The sequence below is a fragment of the Lutra lutra genome, chromosome 6, assembly GCF_902655055.1.
Source record: "Lutra lutra chromosome 6, mLutLut1.2, whole genome shotgun sequence".
Lineage (NCBI taxonomy): Eukaryota > Metazoa > Chordata > Mammalia > Carnivora > Mustelidae > Lutra > Lutra lutra.
Genome location: NC_062283.1, coordinates 16,441,636 through 16,468,541, shown reverse-complemented (window position 1 = coordinate 16,468,541; position 26,906 = coordinate 16,441,636). Strand labels below are relative to the sequence as shown.

Sequence of the window (26,906 nt, the reverse complement as noted above, 5' to 3'; positions counted from 1 at the left end):
GGTTCGCATGCAACCAGTTTTCCAGGCAGCTGCCTCCCCTTTTCTTGCCTCCTGGCGCTCCGTCGATCGTGGAACAAAGCGACTTCATCTGTGGGTTAATGGTTGCAATCACTAGGGCTCTTTCGCACAGCGCAGCACAGTCAGCCAATTAACGCGGGTTCCGAGAAGACCAAACCGCAGTCGGTAGACAGAGGTTGTGGCTCCAGAAAAACCAAAGGCACAGGGAGGGAGAAGCAAAGCGTCCGACTTGGCGTTGCATTGTGGGAGTTGTAGTCCCCGCGGGGCGGCCTCCAGTAGTCTCCACTGGGCTCTGCACTTCATCTCCCAGCCAGCCCCGCGCCGCGGAGGAGGAGAGCGGTGGGCGTGCTCGGTGCTGAGCTACTGCTGGGGGAGGGGACTGGGGTCGAGAAACTGCGGCGGCCGCCGCCGGAGACGTTAGCAGCTGTCTTAGGGAGCTGAGGGGCCTCCCACCTCCCATCCTCATCAGTCCCGGGCGGACGACGACGAGGGCCGTGTGGCCGCCGCGCGTCCCTGTGCTCGCCCTCTCTCCCGTCCACGAGCGCACGGCGTCCGCCATGGAAGCACATCCGGCTGTCGCCGGGGTCTCCGGGCTACGCGTCCCCGGCTCCCCGGAGCGATGAGGGGGTAGGGGCGCCCTACGTCGCGCCTTGCGCGCTCCGCGGGCCGGGGAGCGAAGGAGGGCCCCCTCCATCCCCGCACAGCCCCCGCGCCGCCCCCATCCCGCCCCCTGGGGGCGCTGCCGAGGGGGCGCCCGCCGCCCTTGCCGCCCAGCAGCCCCCGGCGCCCTCCGCTGAAGCCCAGCAGGCGCCACCGGCCCGCCCGTGCCCGCGGCTCGGCAAGCCAGGCGCCGACCGCCGTCCTCCTCGCAAGATGTGGCACAACATCGGGCTGACCCTGGTGGTGTTCGTGGCCACGCTGGTGATCGTGCTGCTGCTGATGGTGTGCGGTGAGTGGGGCATCCGCCGCGGGGCACGTCCACACGCCAGTACACACGCCAGCGCGACTCGCGTGCTCACTTGTTCTGTTTTTTTTTTTGTTGTTGTTGTTTTTGTTTTTAATGGCGTGGACGGAAAAGTGTATTAAAATCGTCTGCTGTCCATCTAGCTCTAAGGACTGAGCCGGGGGAGACGTGTCCCTTCCCCAGGAGAGGCCCGCCGGCATCCTGGAGAGGGAAGGAGCGGGATCCATGGCTGGGCATCCTGACTCGGGGTTCAGCCAGAGACTGCTTCACGGGCAGCGTCTGCCCCTGATTGCCATTCTTAACACTGGCCGCCCAGATTTTAACCTTGGCCTGTATTAGAAGGTGAAGTGATTGGTTACTCCTTTTCCTTTTTCAGAGGTTCTGACCCTGATGATAATGAGAGGTTTCCCTTCCTTCACTTAATCAGGAGTAGGGACAGAGTTGGGTTGAAAGCGCCCGGGAAATTGTTTACTTCGAGTTCAGGCTTAAACTGAATTCCAGGCAGAAATGTCTAGGCAAGGCAGAATTTAAAAAACACCGGCTATATTAAACTTCCAGGGTCAGGTAACCTAACTCTGGTAAAAATGGTGCTATTTTGTTTGCCGTGATTTTTTTTTTTTTTTCTTTCTCGGGATGGGAGGATGTAAAACTTTTTCAGGGTAATATTAGCACAATTTTAGACCTTCTTAATTTCTTTATATACAGTAACTGATAACCACAAGTCCCATAGCAGAGTGACTGGGGAATTGTGAAAATTTGGGAAGTATTGAGAACCCGGTGTCAGTGAGTTTCATTTTTCATAATTCCAGTATATATTGAAGGCTAGTTCAGCCTTCGATGCAATAATTTGTCAGAAATAAAAGTAAATACTGTAGGGCTTATTCATTTCATGGTTAATGTACTAACTGCTCAGTATCAGCTGTGTTTGGAAAAGATATGTGCACTTACGCAAAAGCATTTTATATATATTTGTATTTACTGTTGCATTTTATTATATATATTTGTGTTTACATACTTGTATGTGTATTTTAAATTTTCTTGCCATAGGAAGGAACCAGAGTTAACAGCCTTTCTTTTCTGATGATAAAACAATTGAACGTCTTTCTCCGTTTCCTGCTTGTGAGGGCAGGATTTGGGGCTAATTGTAGATATGTAAGATGATGAAAGTAAGGAAAACCAGATCTGTGTGATTTGTTTGCCTGTGAGGAAGGAGGATGCGAGCTGCTTGGAGGTGGGGATCTGGGTGGCGTGTAGACCATACAGAACCTTGTATAGAATATTTGCCGAATCTGTCTTTGGGGGCACCCAAATTCCCCGTTGCTACTTAACATCTTATTTGTTCTCTCAGCTCCCAATAGCTAGTTAACTTTGATTTTACTCATTTTTCTAAAAATGCCTTGCCTTGGGTTTCAGAAAATATTGTGGAATGAGAGGTGAGGTGTGATAAGTAAAACACATTTTATTTTGATTGGAGTGGTCCAGACCTAATGAAGAAAGTAATTCAAGCACTGTTTTGTTGGGAGAGCTAATGATGGAGTAGTTTCACGTTTTGACTGGGTTGGACCTGGGGTATGGGGAGTGGAGGGAAGGCTCCAACTAGACTTGAGACTGGAGAATCTTGGGCATTGTGTTAGTTTGCGAGGATGCCGTAACAAAATACAAACAACAGAAATGTATGTCCCCACAGTTCTGGAGGCAAGAAGTCCAAGATCGAGCAAGGTGTCAGCAGGGTTAATTTCTTCTGAGGCCTCTCCTTGGCTTGAAGATGGCTGTCTTGTCCTTGTGTCCTTATGTAGTCTTTCTTCTGTGTGCCTGTGCCCTAATCTTTTCTAAAAAGAGTGCCAGTCATATTGGATTAGGGCCTCACCCTTATGAATTCTTTTAACCTTAGTTAACGCTCTAAAAGCCCTGTCCAAATACAGTCAGGTTGGAGATTAGAAACCTGTGACACAGGCCTGCCCCGAGAAACTCATTACCTACTTTATTGTGGAACTGACTGGCTCTTTGACACAATCAGTGCTGACTTCCAAATTTTCAGGTTTCTCAGGAGGTTTTCTTTCTCTTTTGTGTATTGGTTGTGTGTACTTTCTTGCCTCTCGTCCATGCTAAAATGCTTTCCACTCTGACCATTCACTGAAGTGGCCCTTGTCAAGGTCAGTAACAACTGGCCTCCATATTACCAAGTCTGTGGTCACTTAGTCCTAATTGTATTTAGCCTCTCATACTCACTCTGTACAGGTGAACATTCCTTCTATGAAGTATTTCTCTTGGCTTTTGTACACTGTGTTTTCATAGTATCTTCCTGATGTAGGAAAGACATTAGGGTTCGAAGCCAACAGCCAAGAAAGAATTCTTGAGATGTCTTTGGTGCAAAAAGGTGATTCTATTAAAGCACGGGGACAGGACCCGAGGGCAGAAAGAGCTGCACTGGGGTCAGGAAGGGTGCTCCATCATATACTTTGAAGTTGGGAGGGGTTAGGGATAGGTAAGTCTCTAAGGAATTTTGGAGGCAAGATTTCCAGGACCTTGAGGGGGCTACATTTGGTTGGGAAAAGGTAATTTATTACTGTCTAATAAAACCTTAGTCCCATAGTGCTTAATTGTTTATCTTTTCCTGGCTTCTCATCCCTTAGAATTTATTTAAAAAAAAAAAATTATTTGAGAGAGAGAAAGTGAGAGGGGAGGGAGAGAAGCAGACAGCACCAAGCATGGAGCCCAACATGGGGCTTGATCCCATGACCCTGAGATCAAGACCTAAGCCAAAACCAAGGGTCGGACGCTTAACCGAATGAGCCACTCAGGTGCCCCTCACTAGAACGTTTTGTTAAATGTTTTTGGACCACAGTCTTTGATAGGAAATACATTTTTCCCAGTACATTCTTAAGTATGTAAATTACATATAACTTTATTTATACATCTATCAATCTAGCTATCATCTTTCTGTCTCTGAAATAAAAATTTTATGGACTAGTACTTGCCCTTATTCCATGAGATATAATTTTCCATTATATTTCTGTAACATTATAATACAAATAGATATTTCTATTCCCTTTCCTTCCCTTCTCTCCCCATGGTATCTTATCCAGCCCTGGAGATTTAAATATTAACTGTAACTAATGACTCAATTTGACATCTCCAGCTCTCACTTTTCTCCTGTACCCCAGGCTCATGCATGTATCAACCGTTTTTTCTTGATAGCCCCACTTGGAGATATAAAAAGCATCTCAAACTTTATACCCCTAAAACAGAACTCTTGATTTCTGTCCCCTGTTTTCTCCTTTGCCCCCTTCCTGTCACAGATGTTACCAGCACCCAAGGATGTGGGTGTCTTTGGTTTTGCCCTTTCCTTTGGTCCCATCCTTTTTCCCTTACAAATACCAGCTCTATCTGGAAGTGTCTTCAGTTTTATGTCTTTAAGAAATGTCAAATATGTTCTCTTCTCCATGTCTGTGATCACCACTACCATCCTCATCTCCGGCTTACTTTGGTTTCTTAACTAGTGTCCTTTGACACCCCCTCTTTTCTTTATGATGAGGGAGCAGAAGGCTAGCTGAAGACAAAGCAGAAGCTGACACTCTGCAACCCGTCCCCCGCCGTAGGGTGTGTGTGACATTCTTCCAGGAAGCTCCCAGCTATCTTAATGTTAATACCTTGCTAGAGGGGAAAACAAGCTTAACTTGAAAATGGCAAAGCCTCAGGTATCTCGCAGGTCTTTTTTAGCATATGAAAGTTCTTTTGAAAACCTGCCTTTTTTCCTTACCTCCCCCAACCCAGAGTATATCATCAATTGCTCCTCACAACCCCAGTGCAACTCCCTCAGCCCTCAGGTCCTGTCTATGTTTTAATAAAACCATCTTTTTGCATCAGAGACGTCCAAGAGTTCTTTTTTGGCCCTTAGCTCAGAACCTCACCCTACCCAACCTCACCTATATTCCATATTAGTTGGACTCTTGTATTAAGACCGGGTTTTCTCAAATGTTTTTAACGAAAGAAAATTTCAAAAGTTAACAGTAGCAAAGGCATAAAGTACTTCCCTTCAGTCCCCCCCTCCACTGTTTCCTCTACCTATTTACTTCCATATTCGTAAATAATTTATTCACAGCTAGTTCTTGATTTGCAATTTTAGACATTATTTATTAACCGTGGTGGAGTCCCCGCTTCTTTACCTGCATGCCATAAGTAATGACAGCTTGTGATTCACTGGAGAGTCAAGATTTAAATTTTACCTTTTTTTTTTTCTTTTTTTTTTTTCAGGAGGTGGGGAGGGGCAGAGGGAAAGAGAATCTTAAGCAGGCTCCATGCTCATTTGGAGCTCATTTGTGAGACTGTCTCACAACCCTAAGATCATGAACTTGAGAGTCGGACAGTTAACCAACTGCACCACCCAGGTGCCCCAAGATTTATATTTTAACTGTGCAAATAGTCCCTGCTGGTTAAGTAGTGTAACATGACTACACTTACTTATGTGGTTCTTCATTTCTCTTGAAGTTAACAGTTTCCTTTTTAATTTACCTGGTATTACTTTTTTGTATTTGCCCCTTGTTGATTCCCTGGTCCCATTCCACTGCCCAATCCTAGAGCTCTCCTTCCTTCTCGGCCTGCCCGTCACTTTCTCTGCTGCAGACCCTGCTTTCGGTATCTCATTTCATCATCTTGCTCAGTTTATAATCTTGTTTTGCAGGAGCACATTTTCTGTTAGCTTTCGAGGGAGAAAGCATGAAAGATTTTTTGAGCTAATGTTTACCTGAAAATGTCTTTCATTGATGTCAGATGTCTTTTACTGATGTCAAAGTTTCTAGAAAAATCTACCTCTGTACTTGATTGATAATTTGAATAAGTTTCAAGTGGTAGATAATTTTCATTCAGAACTTAGAAATGATAACTTCACTGATATCACTTCCTGGACCTGATTTTAAGAAATCTAATGCCTTCTCTTTCTTTGTCCTTATAAGTAACTTGATTCTCTTTCTAGATGCTTTCTGGTAGTTTTTTCTGTCATTGCTATTCTGAAATATCATACTGATATGTCTTCGTATATTTCTCTTCCTTCTGTTTTCCTGCGCCCATAAAAAAACTTAACGTTAGTTGGTGGTTGGACCTTATGGGCTGATTTCTCTAGTATTACAGGTTTATCTCCTATTTTCTATCATATGTCTCCTCTCCCTTCTGGCATACGTTTTGGGTTTTAGCTTCTCTTACGTTTTTATTTATCCAGTTTTTAATTTCAGAACTTTGTTTTCTGATTGCTTTGCCAGCATCTGTTTTGCATTATGTAATATGTTGTTTCTATGACCGTATTAGTTACACAGTTGACCCTTCAACAACATGAGGGTTGGGATGCCAACCCCCCCACCCCACCCCTGCACAGTTAAAAATCTATGGATAACTTTTGACTTCTTAAAAACTTAACTACTAATAGTCTTCTGTTGACTGGAAGCCTTATTGAGAACAGAGTTAACACAAATTTTATATATCTATTATATAATGTGTTCTTGCAATAAAGTGGAAAAGAAAATGTTACTAAGAAAGTCATAAGGAAGAGACAATACATTTATAGTACTGTACTATATTTGTTGAAGAAATTCTGTCTGTAAATGGACCCACACAATTCAAACCTGTGTTGTTTAAGGGTCCATTGTAGTTTTTAATAAGGTGTTTTTCTTCTCCCTGCGCAATTGGCTTTGTTTCTTCCATTTATTTTCTTATTTTCTTTGCTTTGGACTCTTTGTGATTGAAGATTCTTTTTTTTTTTTTTTTAAAGATTTTATTTATTTATTTAACAGATCACAAGTAGACAGAGAGGCAGGCAGAGAGTGAGAGAGGAGGAAGCAGGCTCCCTGCTGAGCAGAAAGCCCTATGTGGGGCTCGATCCCAGGACCCTGGGATCATGACCTGAGCCAAAGGCAGAGGCTTTAACCCACTGAGCCACCCAGGCCAAGATTCTTACAAATGGCCAGTGCTCTGTTCTGTATTCACATTTATGGATGAGGGAGTAAAAGATGGTAATAAATTCCCGTGTCAATTCTGGCGGCAGGTTGGCCTCTATCTGGAAATGTCCGTGTTATTCCATCTTATCAGAGGGGAATCCTCTCATTTTCGGGTATTATAAGCTTGGCTGCCCGCATGACAGTTTTGTTAAATAGACTTTCAGCCAATCCTTTTTTCTTCCTTTCTCAATCTTTTCTTCCTGCCTGAAATCCTGATCTTTCCTTAGTTCTCGATTGGATTTTGGCTCCAGTTGCTATCCTTTTTTCCTGCCATCCAGACTGTCTCCTTTGGTCTGCTAGATCATTTACCACTCTTTTAAACCTGCTTAACACCTATCCTCTAGTGGCTCCATTTCCCTTGAAATACAATCTAGATCCTTACTGTGGCTACAAGGATCTGAGTGATAGAGTCCCTCCTGCTTCTCCATGCCCCTCCCCCCCCCATGAACTACTCTAGTAGTTCCACTGACAGGCCAGCCTTGTACTCTCCAGGGCCTTTGCCCTGTCTTCCTCTGGCTGTTCATGTGACTGGTTCTTCTTCAGTCGGGTTTCACATCAACCACCCTGTCCACCTAGGGCAACTCATCCAGTTACTCTTTATCTTACTGACCCTTGGTTTTCTGAGCACTCAGCCCTTTCTGAAATGAGCTGTTGATGTGTTTTTGCCCCCATCAGAGTATGGGCTCCATGAAGACAGGGACCCTGTTTGGCTAATTCACTGCTCTGTCCTTGGATTTTAGAGTAGTGCCTGGCATGTAGTAGGTCCTCATATTTGAAGGAAGAACAAAGAAAGATTCCTCAGTACAAATTATTCAATACTCATTACAAATTACAAATAAGTCTTAAGTGTGGTACAAACCAAGTTTGTTTCAAGATGGATGACTTTTATATTACTCAGTGCACTCATGATCAGATGCTGTGGCGGTGCTCATGGGTACCCAGAAATTAACAAGTGTAATTCATGTTCTTGAGGACCTTATACTCCAGTAAGGAAGGTACATACATGGGAACTTCAGTACAACCTAGGCTTCTGAGCTCCAGTTTCACATACACGACTCTACTCCTTTTTCTTGTTTCACAGAGAAGCTCAGAATCTTTACCTAAAACAACTCTTTGTTTTTAGGTTATGCGTGAAATCTTGGGCATTGTTTTACCTTCTTATTCATTCCCAGTTATTGGGCCATATATCATATACCCATTCTTCCCCCAAATATTTGAGCATCTCTTACAAGCTTGGTTCTGAGATACAAAGATAAGGAAAATCTGGTTCTACCACTTAATCACAAATCCTGGAAGAGGATACAATTTAGTAGTTACTTCCAACAACAAATTTATAAGAATCTAAGAAAAGCCTACTAATGTAGGTATACTGTATTTTATGAAAAATTCATCAAGTTAGATGTGTGTATTCATTCCCTGGTAATTATATTCCTTTTTTTAAATGAATTTCCATCATTTTTAAATTTAAATTCAGTTAATTAACGTATAGTGTATTAGTTTTAGAGGTAGAGTTCAGTGATTCATCACTCTCGTGTAATACCCAGTGTCATTACATCATGTGCCCTCCCTAATGTCCATCACCCAGTTACCCTATCCCCCCACCCCCTCCAGCAACCCTCAGTTTGTTTTCTGTGATTAAGAGTTTCTTATGGTTTGTCTGCCTCTCTGATTTTGTCTTTTTTCCTCCCTTCCTCTGTGATCCTGTTTCGTTCCTTAAATTCCGTCTATGAGTGAGATCATATGACAGTTGTCTTTCTCTGATTGACTTATTTCACTTAGCATAATACCCTCTAGTTCCATCCACGTTATTGCAAATGGCAAGATTTCACTTTTTTGATTACTGAGTAGTATTCCATTGTGTTCGTACATGTGTATATATATGGATATGTATGTATATATCTATCACATCTTCTTTACCCATTTATCTGTCCATGGGCCTCTGGACTCTTTCTGTAGTTTGGCTGTTGTGGACATTGCTGCTATGTATCTTTGGGGTAAATACCCCATAGTGCAATTGCTGGGTCGTAGGGTAGGTCTATTTTCAACTTTCTGAGGAACCTCCATAGCTTGCATTCCCGCCAACAGCCTAGGAGGGCTCTCCGTTCTCTGCATCTTTGCCAACGTCTTTTGTTTCCTGTCTTGTTAATTATAGCCATTCTGACTGGTGTGAGGTGTATCTCATTGTGGTTTTATGAGTGATGTTGAGCACTTTTTCATGTGCGTGTTGGCCATTTGGACGTATTTGGAGAAATGTCTGTTCCTGTCTTCTGCCAATTTCTTAATTGGATTATTTGTTCTTTGGGTGTTTGATAAATTCTTTATAGATTTTGGATACTAGCCCTTTATCTGTTAAGACATTTGCAGATATCTTCTCCCATTCTGTTGATGTCTTTGGTTTTGTTGATTGTTTCCTTTGCTGTGCAAAAGTTTTTTATATTGATTAAGTCCTATAGTTTTTTTTTTTGCCTTTGTTTCCCTTGGCTTTGGAGACCTGTCTAGCAAGAAGTTGGTGTCCAAAGTCACACAGGTTGCTGCCTGTGTTCTCCTCTAGGATTTTGATGGATTCCTATCTCTCACATTTGTGTCTTTCAACCATTTTGAGTCTCTTTTTGTGTATGGTATAAAGAAATGGTCCAGTTTCGCTCTTCTGCATGTGGCTGTCCAATTTTACCAACATCATTTGTTGAAAAGACTGTTTCTTTTGGATTCATTGGATACTCTTTCCTGCTTTGTCGAAGGTGAGTTGACCGTAGAGTTGAGGGTCCATTTCTGGGTTCTCTATTCTGTTCCATTGATCTGTGTGTCTGTTTTTGTGCCATTTACCTTGCTGTCTTGATGATGACAACTTTGTAATAGAGCTTGAAGTCTAGAATTGTGATTCCACTGGTTTTTTCTTTTTCAACATTCCTTTGGCTATTTGGGGTCCTTTCTGGTTCCATATAAATTTAAGGATTATTTGTTCCAGCTCTGTGAAAAAAGTTGATAGTATTTTGATAGGGATTGCATTAACGTGTAGATTGTTCTAGGTAGCATAGATATTTTAACAATGTTCTTCCAATCCATGAGCATGAAATGTTTTTCCATTTCTTTGTCTTCCTCAGTTTCTTTCATGAGTGCTCTATAGTTTTCTGAGTACAGATTCTTTGCCTCTTTGGTTAGGTTTATTCATTGGTATCTTATGGTTTTGGGTGCAATTGTAAATGGGATCAACTCTTAAATTTTTCTTCTTTCTCCTTTGTGTATATAAATGCAACTAATTTCTATGCATTGATTATGTATCCTGACACTTTGCTGAATTCCTGTATGAGTTCTAACAATTTTGGGGTGGAGTCTTTTGGATTTTCCAGGTAGAGTATCCTGTCATCTGTTTGACTTCTTTGCCTATTCAGATCGTTTTCTTTTTGTTGTCTAATTGCTGAGGCTAGGACTTCCAGTACTATGTTGAACAACAGTGGTGAAAGCGGGCCTCCCTGTTGTGTTCCTGACCTTAAAAGAAAGCTCTCAGTTTTTCCCCATTGAGAATGATATTCGCTGTGAACTTTTTGCATATGGCTTTTATGATTCAATTACCTTTATTTTAAACAGAAACAAACTTTCTTTGCCCATAGCTTCAGGAGCAATCATCAAATACTGATTTCATCTCAGTGGGATAATGCTATATTTGGTCTTTGTCCCTGGTCTCTGGCAAAAAGTTCCCCAAACCCTTAGAATTTACTGAGTGAGGGGCACCTGGGTGGTTCAGTGGGTTAAGCCTCTGTCTTCAGCTTGGATCATGATCCCAGGGTCCTGGGATCAAGCCCCACATGGGGCTCTCTGCTCAGCAGGGAGCCTGCTTCCCTCTCTCTCTCTCTCTCTCTCTGTCTGCCTCTCTGTCTACTTGTGATCTCTGTCAAATAAATAAAATCTTTAAGGGACACCTGGGTGGCTCAGTTGGTTAAGCGGCTGTCTTGGGCTCAGGTCATGATCCCAGCGTCCTGGGATCGAGTCCCACATCGGGCTCCTTGCTCAGCAGGGAGCCTGCTTCTCCCTCTGCCTCTGCCTACCACTCTGTCTGCCTGTGCTCATGCTCTCTCTCTCTCTAACAAATAAATAAATAAAATCTTAAAAAAATAATAAAAATAAAATCTTTAAAAAAAAAAAGAATTTACTGAGTGATAGTAGCGTCTTCTGTTATTCATAGCAAGCCTCTTCCGACCGTGCCTGGATTTCTGCTCAGGCTGTGGCTCAGGGTGGGGCCCCTAGGTGGTTTGAGGATTGGGGCTAGTCACTAAAAAGACTAAACGGGATTAAAGAATAAGAAGTTTCAGCTCCATCCCCTGACCTCCAGGGAGGGAGAGGGTCTGGAGATGGGGTTATAAACACTCTTGAAGAATAAGTATAATAAACGTATCTAAAGCCACATTCTTGATCTAGGAGCCTTCTCCAACTCCGTAAATGGCAACTTTGTCACGGCCATTCCAGTTGTCTTTGAGGCTTCCCTGACCTCTCTGTAAGACACAAGCCTCCCATATATCTGCTCCCTTTCCCCTTACAATGCTTTATTTTTGCCTAGAATTCTAACTTAAGGGGCAAATACGTTTCAGTGAGATTGGTATTTGGAACATAGTAGGTGCTGCTTGAATATTCAGATGAATGAATTTTTGGTCCTTGGAGAATTGGCTAAGATGAGGTTACAGATGGAGGCAGGAAGTACACAGGTTGTAGCATTTTATACGCATCTCCTGCAGAATTTATGCTTTCTGATAGGCAGTGGGGAGCTAAGAGTTTTTATCAGGAACTTAGAATTTTGTACGCTCACCTTCATACAGTGTGAAGAGTGGGAGGCTAGAAGCAAGGAAACCAGGTAGGTTGGTCTTAAGGTTGATCAGAGTTTGAAACAAGGAGGTAACTGTGTTGGGGCTGGGAGTGGTGTTGGACAGACTGTAGCCTGACCCAGCAACGCCTGCCATTTCTGTCTGCTCTGCCTGCCCCTGTGTCTGCAGAGCATAGGATATTGAAGTCTTTAAATCACAGGAGAGCATCCATGTGGGCCTACATGAGAGAGAAGTAGTTGTCTTGGTGTGCAGATTCCCCCTCCTCCAGGGGGAGGCTGTGCTCCCTAGTTCAACGTGGCTTACCAGACTGTGGACAGACTGAGATTTGCAGGCCTTGTTGAGTGCCCGGTTCAGGGTTCCTGCTGTGCCAAACAGGGTCAGGGAGTTAGTGACCAGAGCTGCACTCTGGCTGATCTAGCTTTACAGACTGCCAGCGCTGCCCCTTACTAGCTGTGTGACTTGAGCAGCACGCGCAACCTCTTAATTTCAGCCTGCAGACAAATGCAAGTGATAGAACCTGGGAATACTGAAGATTGATCTGTTTCTGCTTATGTAGCTCACATTCAGGTACAAGTGAAGAAATAAGAATTAACTGGTGTGTGGAAAATAGTTTTTCAAAGATTAAATCTGGTCTTAGAAATAGAAGCTGTCCTTAATTCAATATGGATAATATACATTTCAAAGATAACGAGAGAATAAGGTAAAATGTGTTCATCACAGAAAAGTGTGGAGAGAAAGTACAAATTTGATAAGTTTAAGCAAGTATATGCAGTGGTGTGACCAGCACCACAGTCGAGATAACAGAACATTTTGAGCACTCCAGAAGATTCCCTCATGTCCTTTTGCAGTCCATCCTCAAGCTCCTTGCAACAGTTGCCCTGCTCTCCATAACCATAATTTTGCCTCTTCTAGAATTTAATGTGAATGGAATCATGCAGCAAGTCTTTTGTGTTTGAGTTCTTTCACTTAGCATAATGCTCTTGAAATCTATCTGTATTGTTGTATATATCAGTGATTCATTTTTTTTTAATTGATGGTTAATATCCCATTGGATGGGTATACACAGTTTGTTAATCCAGCTGCTTACTGGTGGATGTTAGGGTTTTCAGTTTGGGGCTGTTACAAGTATTACTGCTATTGTTAGCATTCCTTTACAAGTCTTGGTGGGGATATATGTTCTCATTTCTCTTGGGTAAATTTATAAGAAATTGCCAACTATTTTCCATTGCCAACAGCCATGTTGTCAAGTGTCTGTTTAAATTCTTTGCCCGCTTAAGAAATTGCATTGTCTTTTTATTATCAAGTTGTAACAGTTCTTATTTATTTTGGGTACAGTCTTCTATCAGATATATGTGTTGTAGATACTTTCTTTGAAGTAATTTTTTGTGTTTGGTATAGCTTAAGGATCAGGGTTCTTTTTACATAAGGGTGTTTTAGCATCGTTTATTGAAAAGGCAATTGTTGGAAATCATTTGATCATCTCTACATGGGTTTATTTCTGGACTGTTCTTTTCCACTGACATATATATATCTTTATGCCAATTGTGTAGGTTATGCAGTGTTATTGTCTTCAAAATGTTCACTGTTTTAGATCCTTTGCATTTCCTTATGAGCTTTAGAATCAGCTTGTTAAAATAGATCTATTGAAGTGGAGAGAATAGACATGTTAATCTTACAATCCATGGCCGTGTTGTATCTCTTTATTTTTATTTATTTTTTTTTTCTTAGGACTTTAATTTTTCTCAGCAACATTTTATGTATTTCAGTATATAACACAGTTCTTGCACTAATTTTGTCAAATTTAACTGCAAAGGTTTCATAGTTTTGATGCTGTTGTACGTGGTACTCACTTAATGTTTGCTGTAAATACGTAGAAATACAGATGACTTTTGTGTATTGGCAGTATATTCTACAAAACTGCAAAATTCACTTATGACCTTTATTTTTTTGTAAATTCCATAGAATTTTCTACCCAGGGGTTTATACCAACTGCAAATGAAGATTGTTTTACCTCTTCCTTTCAGTGTCTATATCTTTTAGTTTTTGCCTCATTGAAAGAAGTGGGTGAGAGGAGATCTTTCTCCTAGATCTTTTGTAGAGAAACAGTCTCTCACTGTTCAGTTTAATGTTAGCTGTAGTTTGTAGATATTCTTTATCAGGTCAGAAAAGGAAACTTTCCTTCTTACTTTGAAATTTTTTTAAAAATTAGCAGTGGATGTTGGATTTCTTTTCACATGTTTTTTCTGCATTGAAATGATCATGGTGTTTTTCTCTAAGTCTGTTTGTATGGTGTATTACATTGAATTTTGAATGTTACAACATTCCTCAGATAAACCCTTTTTATATATTGATGGGTTACGCTTTACATATATTGCAGTATTTGATTTACTAAAAATGTAAGGTTTTCCCATTTACATTCATGAGGAATATTAGTAGCTTTCTTAAATGCCTTTATCTGGTTTTGTCATAAAGGTCATGTAAGACCTAATCATTGAGTTGGGAAGTGTTCCTCTTTTATTTCTTGGAAGAGTTTGCTCAGAATTAGGATATTAGTTTTCTGTTGCTGCATAACAAATTACCACAAACTTAGCAGTTTATGACAACATATAATTATTAGCTCAGTTTCTGCAGGTTGAGAGTCTGGATATGGCTTAAGCTGGGTCCCCTGTTCTCCATCTCACAAGTGCATTCAGAGTGTTAGCCTGTCTCTTAGAGGACTACTGACAGAATTCAGTTCCTTGTGACTGACTGTAGCACTTAGAGTGGCTTGCTTTATAAAGTCAACAGGAGAATCTCTGTGATACCAAGGAAGGTCTCGGTCTCTCTTTTAAAGATTTATGCTTAATTAAGTTGGGTCTATCTAATGTAATTTCTGGTTTCAGTAACTCAGAATCAACTGATGGAGACCTTAATTGTATCTGCAAAATCCTTTTACGTTTATCACATAACCTGCCCCATCACCCTTGCTTTATTCTGTTGGTTGGAAGTAGATCACAGGTTCCGTCTACACTCACGGAAAAGGTCACACAAAAGGTACACATGGCTTGGTTCATTGAGGTTACTAAGCTATATCTGCCACAGTTTGTATGATTTCTTTCTTAAATGTTTGGTAGAATTAATCTGGGCCAGGACTTTTCTTTTATTAAGTACACATTGAATTTCTTTGCTAGATACTGGGCTGTTCTAGTTATCTGTTTCTTTGTGAGTTTTCATAGTTTGTGCTTTTCAAGCACTCTAATCTGAATTGTGTAATTTTTAAGAATCAAGTTTATAATATTCTCATTACCCTTTTAATATCTGTGGGATCTATGGTGATGTCTTCCTTTTCATTCCTTATTTGTGTGTCCTTTTTTTTTTTTCCCCCACATGATCAGTTTGGCTGGAGGTGTATACATTTTACTGATCATTTTGAAGAATTAACTTTGATTTGTGTTTTTTCCCCCTTTATTATTCGTCCATATTCTATTTAATTGCTTCGTGCTTTTCTCTTTATTTTCTTCTACTTATTCTGAGTGTAATTTGTACTTCTCTAGTTTCTCATGGTAGAAGCTTAGGATATTGATTTTAGGCCATTTAAAAAAAATAGTTAATAAATTTCTTTGTGGATATTGTTTTTGTTATTTTACGTTTTTTTTAACCCAAAACATTTTTATTTTAGTCTTCAAAGAACAAACTGTTCTTCTTTTTCCAAGATAATAGTGTTTAATTTACAAAAATGGGCATTTACAAATGCATCTTCAAAATATTTCCCTTTAACGTGAAACTTAGCTTTATAGAATCCAAACAGTAAAAGGTTAAAAAAAATTTTTCTATTTTGTTATTATAGGACAAAACAGAGTAAGTCCAGGAAATCCATTCATACTTCAGGACCTTCTCTAGGAACCAGCATTGTTGTATTATTTCCATTTAGCAGAATTTGATCTAATTTAGTGATCCTTCTTCCTTCTGGTGTGATTTCACTCAGTGACATCCTCCAGTACCATATTGACAAAGTCCTCAAATCCCAAGAGTGCCAACCATTTCTTTGTCACTTTACATCACAGTGAATTCTTCATCCTATACTTTTGTCCACAAGCTTTAGAGGCAGCAGTTGCAATGGGTTAAGTGGTAGTGTTAGCTGCCATGGCTATGCCGGAAGTCACGGGTATTGCTTTTGATCTAAAAAAAAAATTTTCCGGGGGTGGGGGAGAGGAGTCCTGGATGGGGGGATGGGCTATGTGGGGGGATGGGCTATTTAGGTGATGGGCATTAAGGAGGACATTTGTTGTGATGAGCACGAGGTGTTGTATGTAAGTGATGAATCGCTAAATTCTATTCCTGAAATCAATACTACTACACTATATTTTGACTAACCTGAATTTAAATTAAAAAAAAAAGATTCGGTTCAAACTATTTTTTAGTTTCACTTGTGATTTCTCTTTGGAATGGATTATTTAGGAGTATGTTGTTTAAACTTTGAATATTTGAGTTTTTTCCCCAATACTATTTTGTCATCAATTTCTAGTTTAATTTTGTTGTGGTCAGAAAATATATTTTGTATAAAAAAATAAGGTTTACCCTTAAAGTTAATGAGACTGATGAATGGTATATTTTGGTAAATGTTCTATGTACACTTGAATGATTCTTATATAGTTATTGAATAGAATGTATGTGTCAGGTCAGCTTGGTTGATAAGGCTGCTTATTGGTGTCTTAAAGCGGTTCTCTCCATTTATAACTATATTATGTAGCAGGCATCGTCAGGCTCGGAAATGGGTTAATTGGTGAAAGTCATTATACCCTTAAGTTCATGGGTAGTTTTGTCTGTGTGTTGGGGGGCTGAGACCATGGAGGTTGGTTGATTTGAGTGTCTCCTCTGTGCCAGGTACTGTTGAAGACATAGGGAACAAAGTGGAAGACATTGATAAACCATACATTTCCTTGTCTTCAGAAACTTGTGTCTTGGGGGGAATGGGAGACAGTTATTAATGCAGTGAAGGGTGGAAGTGAGTGTGAAGTGCTAAAGCAGTCGCCCAAGACAACATTATACTGAAGAGAGTGCAGTAGAAAGGTATAGAAGTTCTGTACAAATGACGTTCAAAATTCTTAGTAACGGTGGTAGTAGCCTTGTGTCTGTAGTGAGCCCGGGAGAGGAAGGGACTGGAACCTAGGAGACAGTGACAGTGGGTAACATTTGATATGTGTTTCTTAACATGCCATGCATTCTCTTCAGTGTCACCCTTTGAGAGTGGGTACTATTATCTCCATTTAATGCAGGAGGAAACTGAGGCACATGGAGGTTAACTGGCTCAAGGTGCAGGTGAGTTGCTGAGTTGGGATTCATGGCTCCAGCCTGCATGTGAGCTGCCAGCCATCATGCTGATGACCCAGTCGGCAGATGGTAAGGATTTGGTGTAGGCTAGAGAATGGCATTGGGAATGTAGAGAAGGGAACAGATGGGAGAGGGCTTATTGAGGTAGAATCTTTAGCAGTAAGGGAGAGGAGGGAGCAGTGTGCTGAAAAGGAACTGTTTCTCACCAGAGAGATGGGGAGAGGATGTAATACCCATAACAGAAATTTGAAAATCAAAGGAGCTGCGGGATATATATACTTTGTAAAGGTGTCTTCAAGCCAACCAAGCCAATTCCTGTCTGGGGTTCAAGAAAGGTGGGAGGTATGGAGGGAAGATGGGGTTATCATTTGTCATAGAGGTAACATTTTGATCTGTGGGTGCGTTGTGGTCACCAAGAGAGAAGAAAATAGAGAAGAGGTTTTAAAAGGCAACTTAAAGGGACGCCTGGGTGGCTCAGTTGGTTAAGCAGCTGCCTTCGGCTCAGGTCATGATCCCAGCGTCCTGGGATCGAGTCCCACATCGGGCTCCTTGCTCATCAGGGAGCCTGCTTCTCCCTCTGCCTCTGCCTGCCATTCTGTCTGCCTGTGCTTGCTCTCTCTCCCTCTCTCTCTCTCTCTGGCAAATAAATAAATAAATAAATCTTTAAAAAAAAATAAAAATAAAAGGCAACTTAAAAAATGTCCTGTTTGTGGATCAGAGAGTTTTGGATGTGGAGGTGTGTTACAGTGCAGCGTGTTGATTCGGTAATGGTATCTCCAGGGGCTCATCATCCAGTGTTGCCCAGTGTGTCATTACGAAAGGGGCATGCAGTAGAGGGGATATCGTGGCAAGAGGAGCATGGCTCTATTTTTACTTCGCCTTGTCTGTGGCCTTGGATAAATTATCTTGGAAGTGAGCCTTAGCTGCCTTGAGAGAAAAATAAAAATCAGAGGATTGAAAATGGAAAAGAGCTTTGTACATTGGTATGGAGGCAGTTAGTTAACCACTTAGGTGCCGTTATGAAGGTGGGATTATGTAACTCCATTGGAATGAGGCCCCAAAGACAGATATTTGTGCTTAGACTGTAGCTGGGCTTTTGACCCAAGAAGATCTTGGGGAGTGAAGTCAAATTCTCAGTCTACTTAGAGTTTTAGGTTTTAGCCATAATTCTACCATGAAGATCTGAGAAATTAGATCCACTTAAAATTTGTTGCTCTCTTACCTAGCTGGCCTTCTTCAATGGCTGAGTCACTTTGAGCCTTTATTTTCTTATCTAGAAATTGGTGATAATGATTCCTGTCTCATTAATTCAGAGGGCGTTGGGAGGATTACAGGAGCTGTTGAATAGAAAAGCACTTTGCAAACTGAGAGCTCTGTAATTACAGCTGTCCCTTGGGTTTGGGTTGTGTTGATGGTGTTGGTTCATCTCTCGGGTTCATCTTGCTATCACTACCCTTCCACTGCCAGCACCTTTATCGTGCAGAGAAAAACAATGTACAGTGTGTTTCATGAAACTCATCCTTTGAACTAATGCTTCGTTATTGGCACACACAAGTGAATGCTCCTTCGCTTATCCCAGAATATACACCCTCTGTTGCCAGCCAGCGTTTCTGACATACGGTGCTTACCACTGTGAGACTGGAGCAAGGCACTCACTTGCCTTTTAAACTGTGGAAAACTGCAGGGCTGCTTTCATCAGTCAGTGTAAATTTCTGATTCTGTATACATATAATTGTGAACAGTTTTCCTCTCCCCATTTCTCCCACTTCCTCCTTCCCATTGCTTTCTTACTAAATCCTAGGACGAGGTAGGAGACACACATCCCGTAGAGGAACGTCAGGTAAGCCCTTTCTCTTGTTTTTGTATCTGATCTCAGTGGGAGGAACTGTATGAGCTCTACTTCCCAACAGTTATTGTCGGCTGTAGGCATGCAGGGTACAGGGGTAAGACCTTTTCAGTAAAAGGTAGCTTTTTTAGTGATTATTATTCTTTTCATTCATCCCACTGACCCACAAAGATACATACACATACCTGGTAGAAGTTGCTCACTTGGGGCCAGAGTCCGAATTGAGCTGGTCTAGTTACAGGGGAAGTTAGAGTTGTACTCCTCAAAGCTTTCTAGTAGACTATGTTGAGTAGCCAGTTGGAGTGATTTTGTTGTAAATGGTTGTAAAGTGGTAATTACATATCTTTAGGGTCATTCCATTGGATAATAAATACTTTTGAACTGGCCTTACATTTATTTGTGTTCTTTACCCTAAAAGGGAGACTGTGACTCCCAGCCTCCTCTGATCTCACCTCACCCCCCATCCCCCTGGAAATAGTTCTTAGTTCAGGAGGTCAGGACCTCTTGCAGTGTGGACATTCATTAAAGGTTACACTGTGTTGTGGTTTTGAAGGAATCAAGGCAAGAAGATTGAAGAGTTTATCCAACAGAGGAATTGCCTGCCTAGCTCAGGGATGTTTTGTTTCTGAGTGACTCATTCGTGGGAACCATCCTCCAGGACTGTTGCTAAAAAAAAAAAAAAAAGTAGAGGAGACCGCTTTCCTGGGTTGTTTCTGTAGGCTCTCCTGTCCACTCCCCTGCAGTCTCTAAGATCGCATTCCAGCTCTCTGGAGCCATGCTTGCGATCCCTAACACAGGTGATGCACCCTGACGCTGGGCCTGGGTCTGACACTAGACCCAAGTTGGGATGGATGTCCAGGTTTTGGGGTTTTTTTGTTTGTTTTGTTTTTTTTTAAGGCTATGAACTGAAAAGCCTTTCATAGAACAGGGAAGAAGCAGCTATGTGCAGGGGAAGCAGAAGAAAGTGAAGCAAGTGTGTGGAGAGAAACAGATACTGCTGTGAGAATGACATCGGTTCACAACAGCCTTCTCTTAGTTGTAGCAACCTGTAGTTGTACTCCATGTAGTCTGTAAAGCTTACTCTCCTATAAGCAAACAGTAAATTCCCTCTCTTTGGTGAAGATAAGTCAAGGTTTCTGTTACGAACCATGTATATGACTTTCTACTTTGTTTTTATCATAAGACCAGTATAACTTAAATACTATAGATGAATAGAGTAGCTACCGGAAGTATGTGAATGGACAGTTTCGTTAAACTGAATGAAATTTGACCATTAAATGTTAAGTGCAAAGCATTTCCTTTCAGTACCTGTCCCAGAGTTAAAAAATGTATAATCATCGTAGTAACTGTCTTACTAGCAGCTTTATCTGGCACTATCGTGGTTTCCTTGGGCATATACCTATTGGGTTTTTAATAATGGTTCTTTTTCTAAAATAAGTGAGCATATGTGTAAATTTTTTTTTTAATCAAACTGCCTGGAGTGTTTAGAATCATCCTTTGTTCAGACTAGTAATACTCTTTGTAGAAGCATGACATCTTACTAATGTAGGTACTGTGATATGGGAACTCCCTTTTCCCACTTCCTTCTGCCATCTGTCTCGGAAAAATTATAGCTCTGTTAGAACTTAAGTCATTTTACTTGGAGAACAACTTGTTGAACTTCCCTCAGGTTAGTAAATACCACTGCAGTTCTTATCAACACTACAATTTATCTTTTAGCTTTGCATTCCTACCCTGTCATTACACTAAGTCCATAAAAAACAAGCACGGTGAATATTTGTTCTTTTTGGCTGCCCAGCAGATGAACTCTGTATCTCAGTCAGGGGAATTCTCTGTTTCATGATGTTTTGTGGAAGCAGTGTGACAGCCCACATGCTCCCCTTCCACTCCCAGCCCTTTCATATCCTAATACCTGATAGTTCAGAATGGTGGGGCGGGGGATTAGCATGCCTTTAAAGTTTTCTTATCCCAGGTTTGGGGAGACAAATGAGAGGTGCGAAAAGGAGTGGTTTAGCGCTGTGTGGGGGGTTGGGGGAGGCAGTGTGAGTGTGGAGGTAGTAGTAGCCTGATTTAACTGCTCTGAACTCAAGCATCTCATTGGCAACCACATTCCGAATTTTGATTTGAGATTGAATCCCTTGTATAGGTTGTTGGCAGTGATTTAAAAAAAAAAAATTTTTTTTTGTTTCATTAACATTGAGAGAGTTTGTGATCTAGCTGAATGCTTTTGTACCGTCCCAAACGGACTGCAACAGGTGTCCTTATGAGTTCCTTATTGTGTAGATTTCAGTGCTAGGAGACTTTGCTTTCTCTTAACCATCAGCACAGGGGCACACTAGTAATTTTATGATGGGACTCCAGTCATCCCAGCCCTTCACCATTGTCTCTTTAGTCAAAAGAGTACTTCCCTACTTTTTTTTTTTTTTAAGATTTTATTTATTTATTTGACGGACAGAGATCACAAGCAGGCAGAGAGGCAGGCAGAGAGAGGAAGGGAAGCAGGCTCCCCACCAAGCAGAGAGCCCCATGCGATGCAGGGCTCAATCCCAGGACCCTGGGATCTCGACCTGAGCCAGAGGCAGAGGCTTTAACCCACTGAGCCACCCAGGTGCCCCTCCCTACTTTTCTTTACGGTCATTTCACACCTTGTAGCCACAGTTGGAGTGTTTGTTCTTTATGAGGTCAAGACTGTCGTTTTTGAGAGTCAAAACTCACCTGAGTTAAGGGTTTTCATTCTTGTTTGTTGAAATCAGCTGGCTGTAATAATTTAGGCCAATTAATGGCATAGCCATATTCAAAACAATGTAAGTTTATAGAGTATTCATGACTTACTTATTAGTTTCTGACTTGTTTTTCCTGATTCTTTTATTTATCAAAGTCATGTTTGTCTATTGTGGAAAAATCTTGTAAGTACAGGGAAGTATTTAAAAAAACAAACAAACAAAAAAAACAAAAAAACCCCGTGCAGGGTCCCCACATTAATCTGCAGATTCAGTTGTAATCCCTATCAGTTCTCACCGAGCCTTTTTTGCAGAGATCCACAGTATAATTCTAAAATTTATATGAAAATGCAAGGGACTCAGAAAACCCAAAACAGTCTTGAAAAAAACAAAGATGGTAGACTTTAACTCTCGATTTTAAAACTTTTTAAAAGATTTTATTTATTTATTTGAGAGCACAAGTATGGTAAAGGACAGAGGGAGAAGCAGACTCCCCACTGAACAGGGAGACCATGTGGGACTCCATCCCGTGACTTCAGGATTATGACCTGAGCCAAAGGTAGATGCTTAGCTGACTGAGCCACCCAGGTGCCCAGGTCATTTGATTTTTGACAAAGGTGTCAAGACAGTTTATTGGAGAGAAGAGCAGTCTTTCAACAAAAGGTTTTGGAACAACTTGATATCCACATGCAGAAGAATGAATTTGAATCTTCTCATGCTAAAATTAGCTAAAATAGATCAGACCTAAATATAAGAGCTACAAATAAAACTGTTAGAAGAATACATAGGTGTAAATCTTCTTGACCTTAGATTAGTCAGTGGTTCCCTAAATATGACACGAAAAGTAGAAACAGCCAAAGAAAAAATTGATGAGATGGGTTTTATGAAAGAAAAAAAAAGGATAAATTAGGCTTCATCATAATTAAAAACATTTATACTTCAAATAATATTGTCAAGACAGTGAAAAAGACAACCCAGAGTGGAAGGAAATATTTGGAAATCATATATCTAATAAAGGTCTAGTATCAAAAATATATAAAGAGCTTGGGGCACCTGGGTGGCTTGGTGGGTTGAGCCTCTGCCTTCAGCTCAGGTCGTGGTCTCAGGGTCCTGGAATTGAGCCCCGCATCAGGTTCTTGCTCGGCGGGGAGCTTGCTTCCTCCCTCGCCCCCCCTCCCCGCCCTTGCCTGCTTCTCTGCCTACTTGCGATCTCTGTCAAATAAATAGATAAAATCTTTAAAAAAAAAATATATATATATAAAGTGCTTTTACAACTCAATAATAAAAAGACAACCTGCTATAAAAAATGGGCAAAGCAATGGAATAGGTATTTTTTTAAAAGATTTTATTTATTTGACAGTGAGAGAGATCACAAGTAGGCAGAGAGGCAGGCAGAAAGAGAAGGGGAAGCAGGCTCCCGCTGAGCAGAGAGCCTGATTTGGGGCTCATCCCAGGAACCTGAGATCATGACCTGAGCCGAGGCAGAGGCTCAATCCACTGAGCCACCCAGGTGCCCCTGGGATAGATAATTCTCCAAAGAGGATATATAAGTAGACAGTCAACATGTGAAAAGATGCTCACCATCTTTAGTCACGAGGGAAATGCAAAGAAAAGCCACAGTGCTAGACCCATTCAGATGACTGTCACCGGAAAGGTGGACAATGGAGAGAGTTGGTGAGGATGAGGGAAACTGGAGCCTCGTGCAGCTCCAGATGTTAGGATGTGGAGTGGTGCAGCTGCTTTGGAAAACAGTTCAGCAATTTCTCAAGTGGTTAAGCATCAAGTTACCACGTGATCCAGCAGTTGTCCTCCTAGGGATATACCCAAGAGAAATGAAAATCTGTCTCTTCAAAAACTTGTACACAAATGGTCATTGCAGCCAAACAGCAGAAGCTGTTTTCTTTTATACCAGCCCCAAAGGAGAAGCTACCCCAATGGCCCTTCACTGCTGAATGGTTAAACCACATGTGATGTGTCCGTGCAATGGGATATTTTTCTGTGATAAAAAGGGATGAAGTGATACCTGTGACATGGATGATGAACCTTGAAAGTATAGGTCAAGTGGATGGAGCCAGACCCAGAAGGTGACATGCTGTGATGGGAAATGCCCGGAATAGACAAATCCATAGAGACCGTTCTGTTACTGGATGCCAGGGGTGGGGGAGGAGGAAATAGAGGGAGTGACTGCTGATGTGATGTGGGGTTTCTTTTGGGGTTGATGAAAATATTCTGGGCTTTGATCGTGATGATGCTTGTACAGCCTTGTGAATATACTCAAAACCACTGAATTGTAACCTTTAAAAGCAAATTTTCTGCTATGTGACTTGGATCTCAATTAAAAGAAAAGATAATTAACAAAATAGAAGCCATGTCAGATCCCACTGCCCAGGGACCCGCACAGCTTACTAATGCTTACTCACTGCCAGGGGCCGTAGCTCTGTAGGTCCCCTCTCATTTGGTTCCCAATGTAGCTTTGTGATCTTCTCTTAGTACCGGGGCTCCTGACGCCTCCGGAGTTCTTTCTGTTAATTCGCTGTGCCCACTTTTACGAAGAGTTGTGGGTGAAAAAGAGAGCGTGCTGACTTGGAATATTATGAAAATACTACTTGATGAAATGAAGTGCATTACTCACATGGTTGACGAAAGTTCAACGGTGTGGTTCAGTTAGCATTCAGCGCTCAAGCTTCAGGGAAAGCAAACCCTCGAGAAATCGCATTAAGCCCCTGAAGTTTTAGTCTTTTAACACCAAGGAGCTTCTGTTGATCTTTTTTCTTTTTTCTCTTCAGAGACTGCAAGAAAGAAACAAGTAGAATTAGAACATCCTTAAGTGGTCATTCAGGGTGACCTGGTGTAATACAGGGGTAGAAAAGCTGCTTGGATTTTGTCTTCGGAAAATGCTGCTCCTCAGAACATGCAATGGTCCATTGCTTTTCTATTAAACTAGAGAGTTGAAAGTAGAAGGCAACACCAGCGTGGAAAACTTTGTCACAGTGGTTACTTTTGTTTGCTTTAATAGGCGCTTAACATTTCAGAGCAACTAGTCATGGGTTCAGAGGTTTTATCCTGTGTACTCATTTTATTGATTGATCCTTATTCGTGTGTGTCTGAAATGTAGTGAACTTCAGACTCCTTGCAAAAACAAACAAAACATGGTCAGTAATTTTTATTTTTAAGGAGAGTTCAAACTTTTTAATGACTCTGACTTGAAAATATACTGTATTTTTAAAAATCTTGAACTTCAGGTAGTGGTGCTCTGGCTTTATTTTTTCATCATGTAAGTAAAGAAAATGTATTAATTTCCTTGAAAAATGTATTATTTCTAGAAACTTACGAATAGCTTGATTCTGACAGAATCTCTTGGAGAAGTGTACTTGACCCCTGCCGCATAATGGTTTCACATTGCGGTGAGATCGGACTTTCTTTTAGTAAGTATTAGCACTGAGACATAACTGTCCCAGGGAAATGCAAAGTATCTTTTTTCCCCCAATAAAGTGCTCTCAGAGATTTGATTTTAATATAATAAACACTTGGACCTAGATATCATACTGTCATCATAATTTTAATGTAGATGGACCACGCTTGGGTTCTAAATTCCTCGAAGGCAGAAACTTGTTGCCATTCTTGTGTAATGTCAGAGTCTACTCTTCTGCTTTGTCCATGGTTAAAAAAAAAAAAAAAAGTAAAAAATACATTTACAATCACCCATTTGTTGATACTATCTAGACTGTTTTGTAATATATCCCTGACACATACCCAGTTAACTGGCATGTCCTCCATTGATAATAGTGTGTGTACTAATTTTTCTTAATGTTTCTGTCCCTTTCTAGGTTGGTATTTCGTATGGCATCTATTTTTATCAAAATTCAAGTTTCTGCGGGAACTGGTGGGAGATACAGGATCTCAGGAGGGAGATCACGAGCCGTCGGGCTCTGAGACGGAAGAAGACACTTCGTCATCTTCTCACAGGATCCGATCTGCTCGGCAAAGAAGGGCACCTGCTGATGAAGGCCACTGACCCTCGCTCTAGTCCTGTACCAGTGAAGGATGAAAGGCAGTGGAGAGCCTCTGTCTTTAAGGACTGGGCTATGCAGTTTGGTAAAAGATGGAACATTTTTACTTGGATTTTAAGTCCAATTAAAAGAAAAAAAGATTTCTATGTAAGCCATATGAAAATAAAGGGAATTAAAACCAAGTCAGACCATTGCAGACTTCATCTTAAAGGTAATCTTTTGCTTTACTAGCTTTCTACCTGCATACTTACTCTCTGGCTCCCAGCTTATTATCTTGCACTGGTGTGTATCTGGTAAACATTACATGCTTGAAAAACCGTATTTTATTGATTCTGTAATGTATGTTGTGTTTTTGTTTTTGTTTTCACATTTTACCTTGTCCGAAATTGGGATGTATCTCATAATTACTGTGAACCAGGAGAGGGTCATGATGTGATTGATTATCCCAGCCTGTGTGTGTGTGAACTTACTAACAGTTTGTCCCAGCATCGTCACGGTATTGTTGGTACCAAATGTGTCAGGTTTAATTGGCATTTAAAGATGTCTTCAAAAAGATTGCACTATGATTCAGCATTGAAACGAAAAGTGATTGTGTACGCAGAAAAGCACGGAAACAGAGCTGCGGGGCGTACGTTCGGGATTAGTGAAGCAAACGTCCGGCGCTGGAGGAATGACCGCCATTCCATATTTTCTTGTAAAGCGACAACAAAATGCTTTACGGGACCCAAGAAAGGAAGATACCCACAAGTGGATGAAGCCGTACTCTGTTTTGTCAGTGAGATGCGTGCAAAAGGATTGCCCGTCACGCGCCAAGCAATGCGATTGAAGGCAGGAGAAATTGCCAGAACCCTGGGGGTAGACGAAACAAAGTTCAAAGCGACAAGAGGCTGGTGCGATCGGTTCATGCGCCGAGCAGGGTTATCTTTAAGGCATCAAACATTGTTTTGCCCCAGACTTTCTGCTGACACTAAACAGAAGACGGGGGTTAGGCACTCTTTCAAGAAACGCGACGTCCCCAGTGCACTCGGTGACACCAAGAGCGCCGTTCTGTGGAAGAATGCGGACGTCGATGGCTGTGGTCTGAGAAGTGATTCAGAAGAGTTGGGCTCCGAATATGAGGTTATAGTTACAACCTAACCACTTACTTCACACTTTCTTTCAGTATGCACAAGATTGATGTGTTAAAGATCTGCTTAACTCTAAAAAACCATTTCAATAAATATAAACATTCTACACA

The 26,906-nt window shown here is 41.3% G+C and overlaps 1 protein-coding gene and 1 pseudogene across 1 annotated transcript; one reads left to right on the top strand and one right to left on the bottom strand.

Annotated features, from left to right (window-relative positions):
* The first annotated feature begins 460 nt into the window (after nucleotides 1-460).
* SMIM13 (small integral membrane protein 13) lies at nucleotides 461-26,906 on the top strand. Its single transcript, XM_047734207.1, has 2 exons — nucleotides 461-967; nucleotides 25,487-26,906. The coding sequence occupies exons 1-2, from the start codon at nucleotides 892-894 to the stop codon at nucleotides 25,672-25,674; spliced, it is 264 nt and encodes an 87-aa protein (XP_047590163.1). The 5' UTR covers nucleotides 461-891; the 3' UTR covers nucleotides 25,675-26,906.
* LOC125102738 (U6 snRNA-associated Sm-like protein LSm5) lies at nucleotides 15,640-15,907 on the bottom strand (annotated as a pseudogene).

Coding starts and splice junctions, on each gene's coding strand:
- SMIM13 (XM_047734207.1), top strand. CDS start 892: ATGTGGCACAACATCGGGCTGACCCTGGTGGTGTTCGTGGCCACGCTG. Junction 968..25,486: donor GCTGCTGCTGATGGTGTGCG/GTGAGTGGGGCA, acceptor GTCCCTTTCTAG/GTTGGTATTTCGTATGGCAT.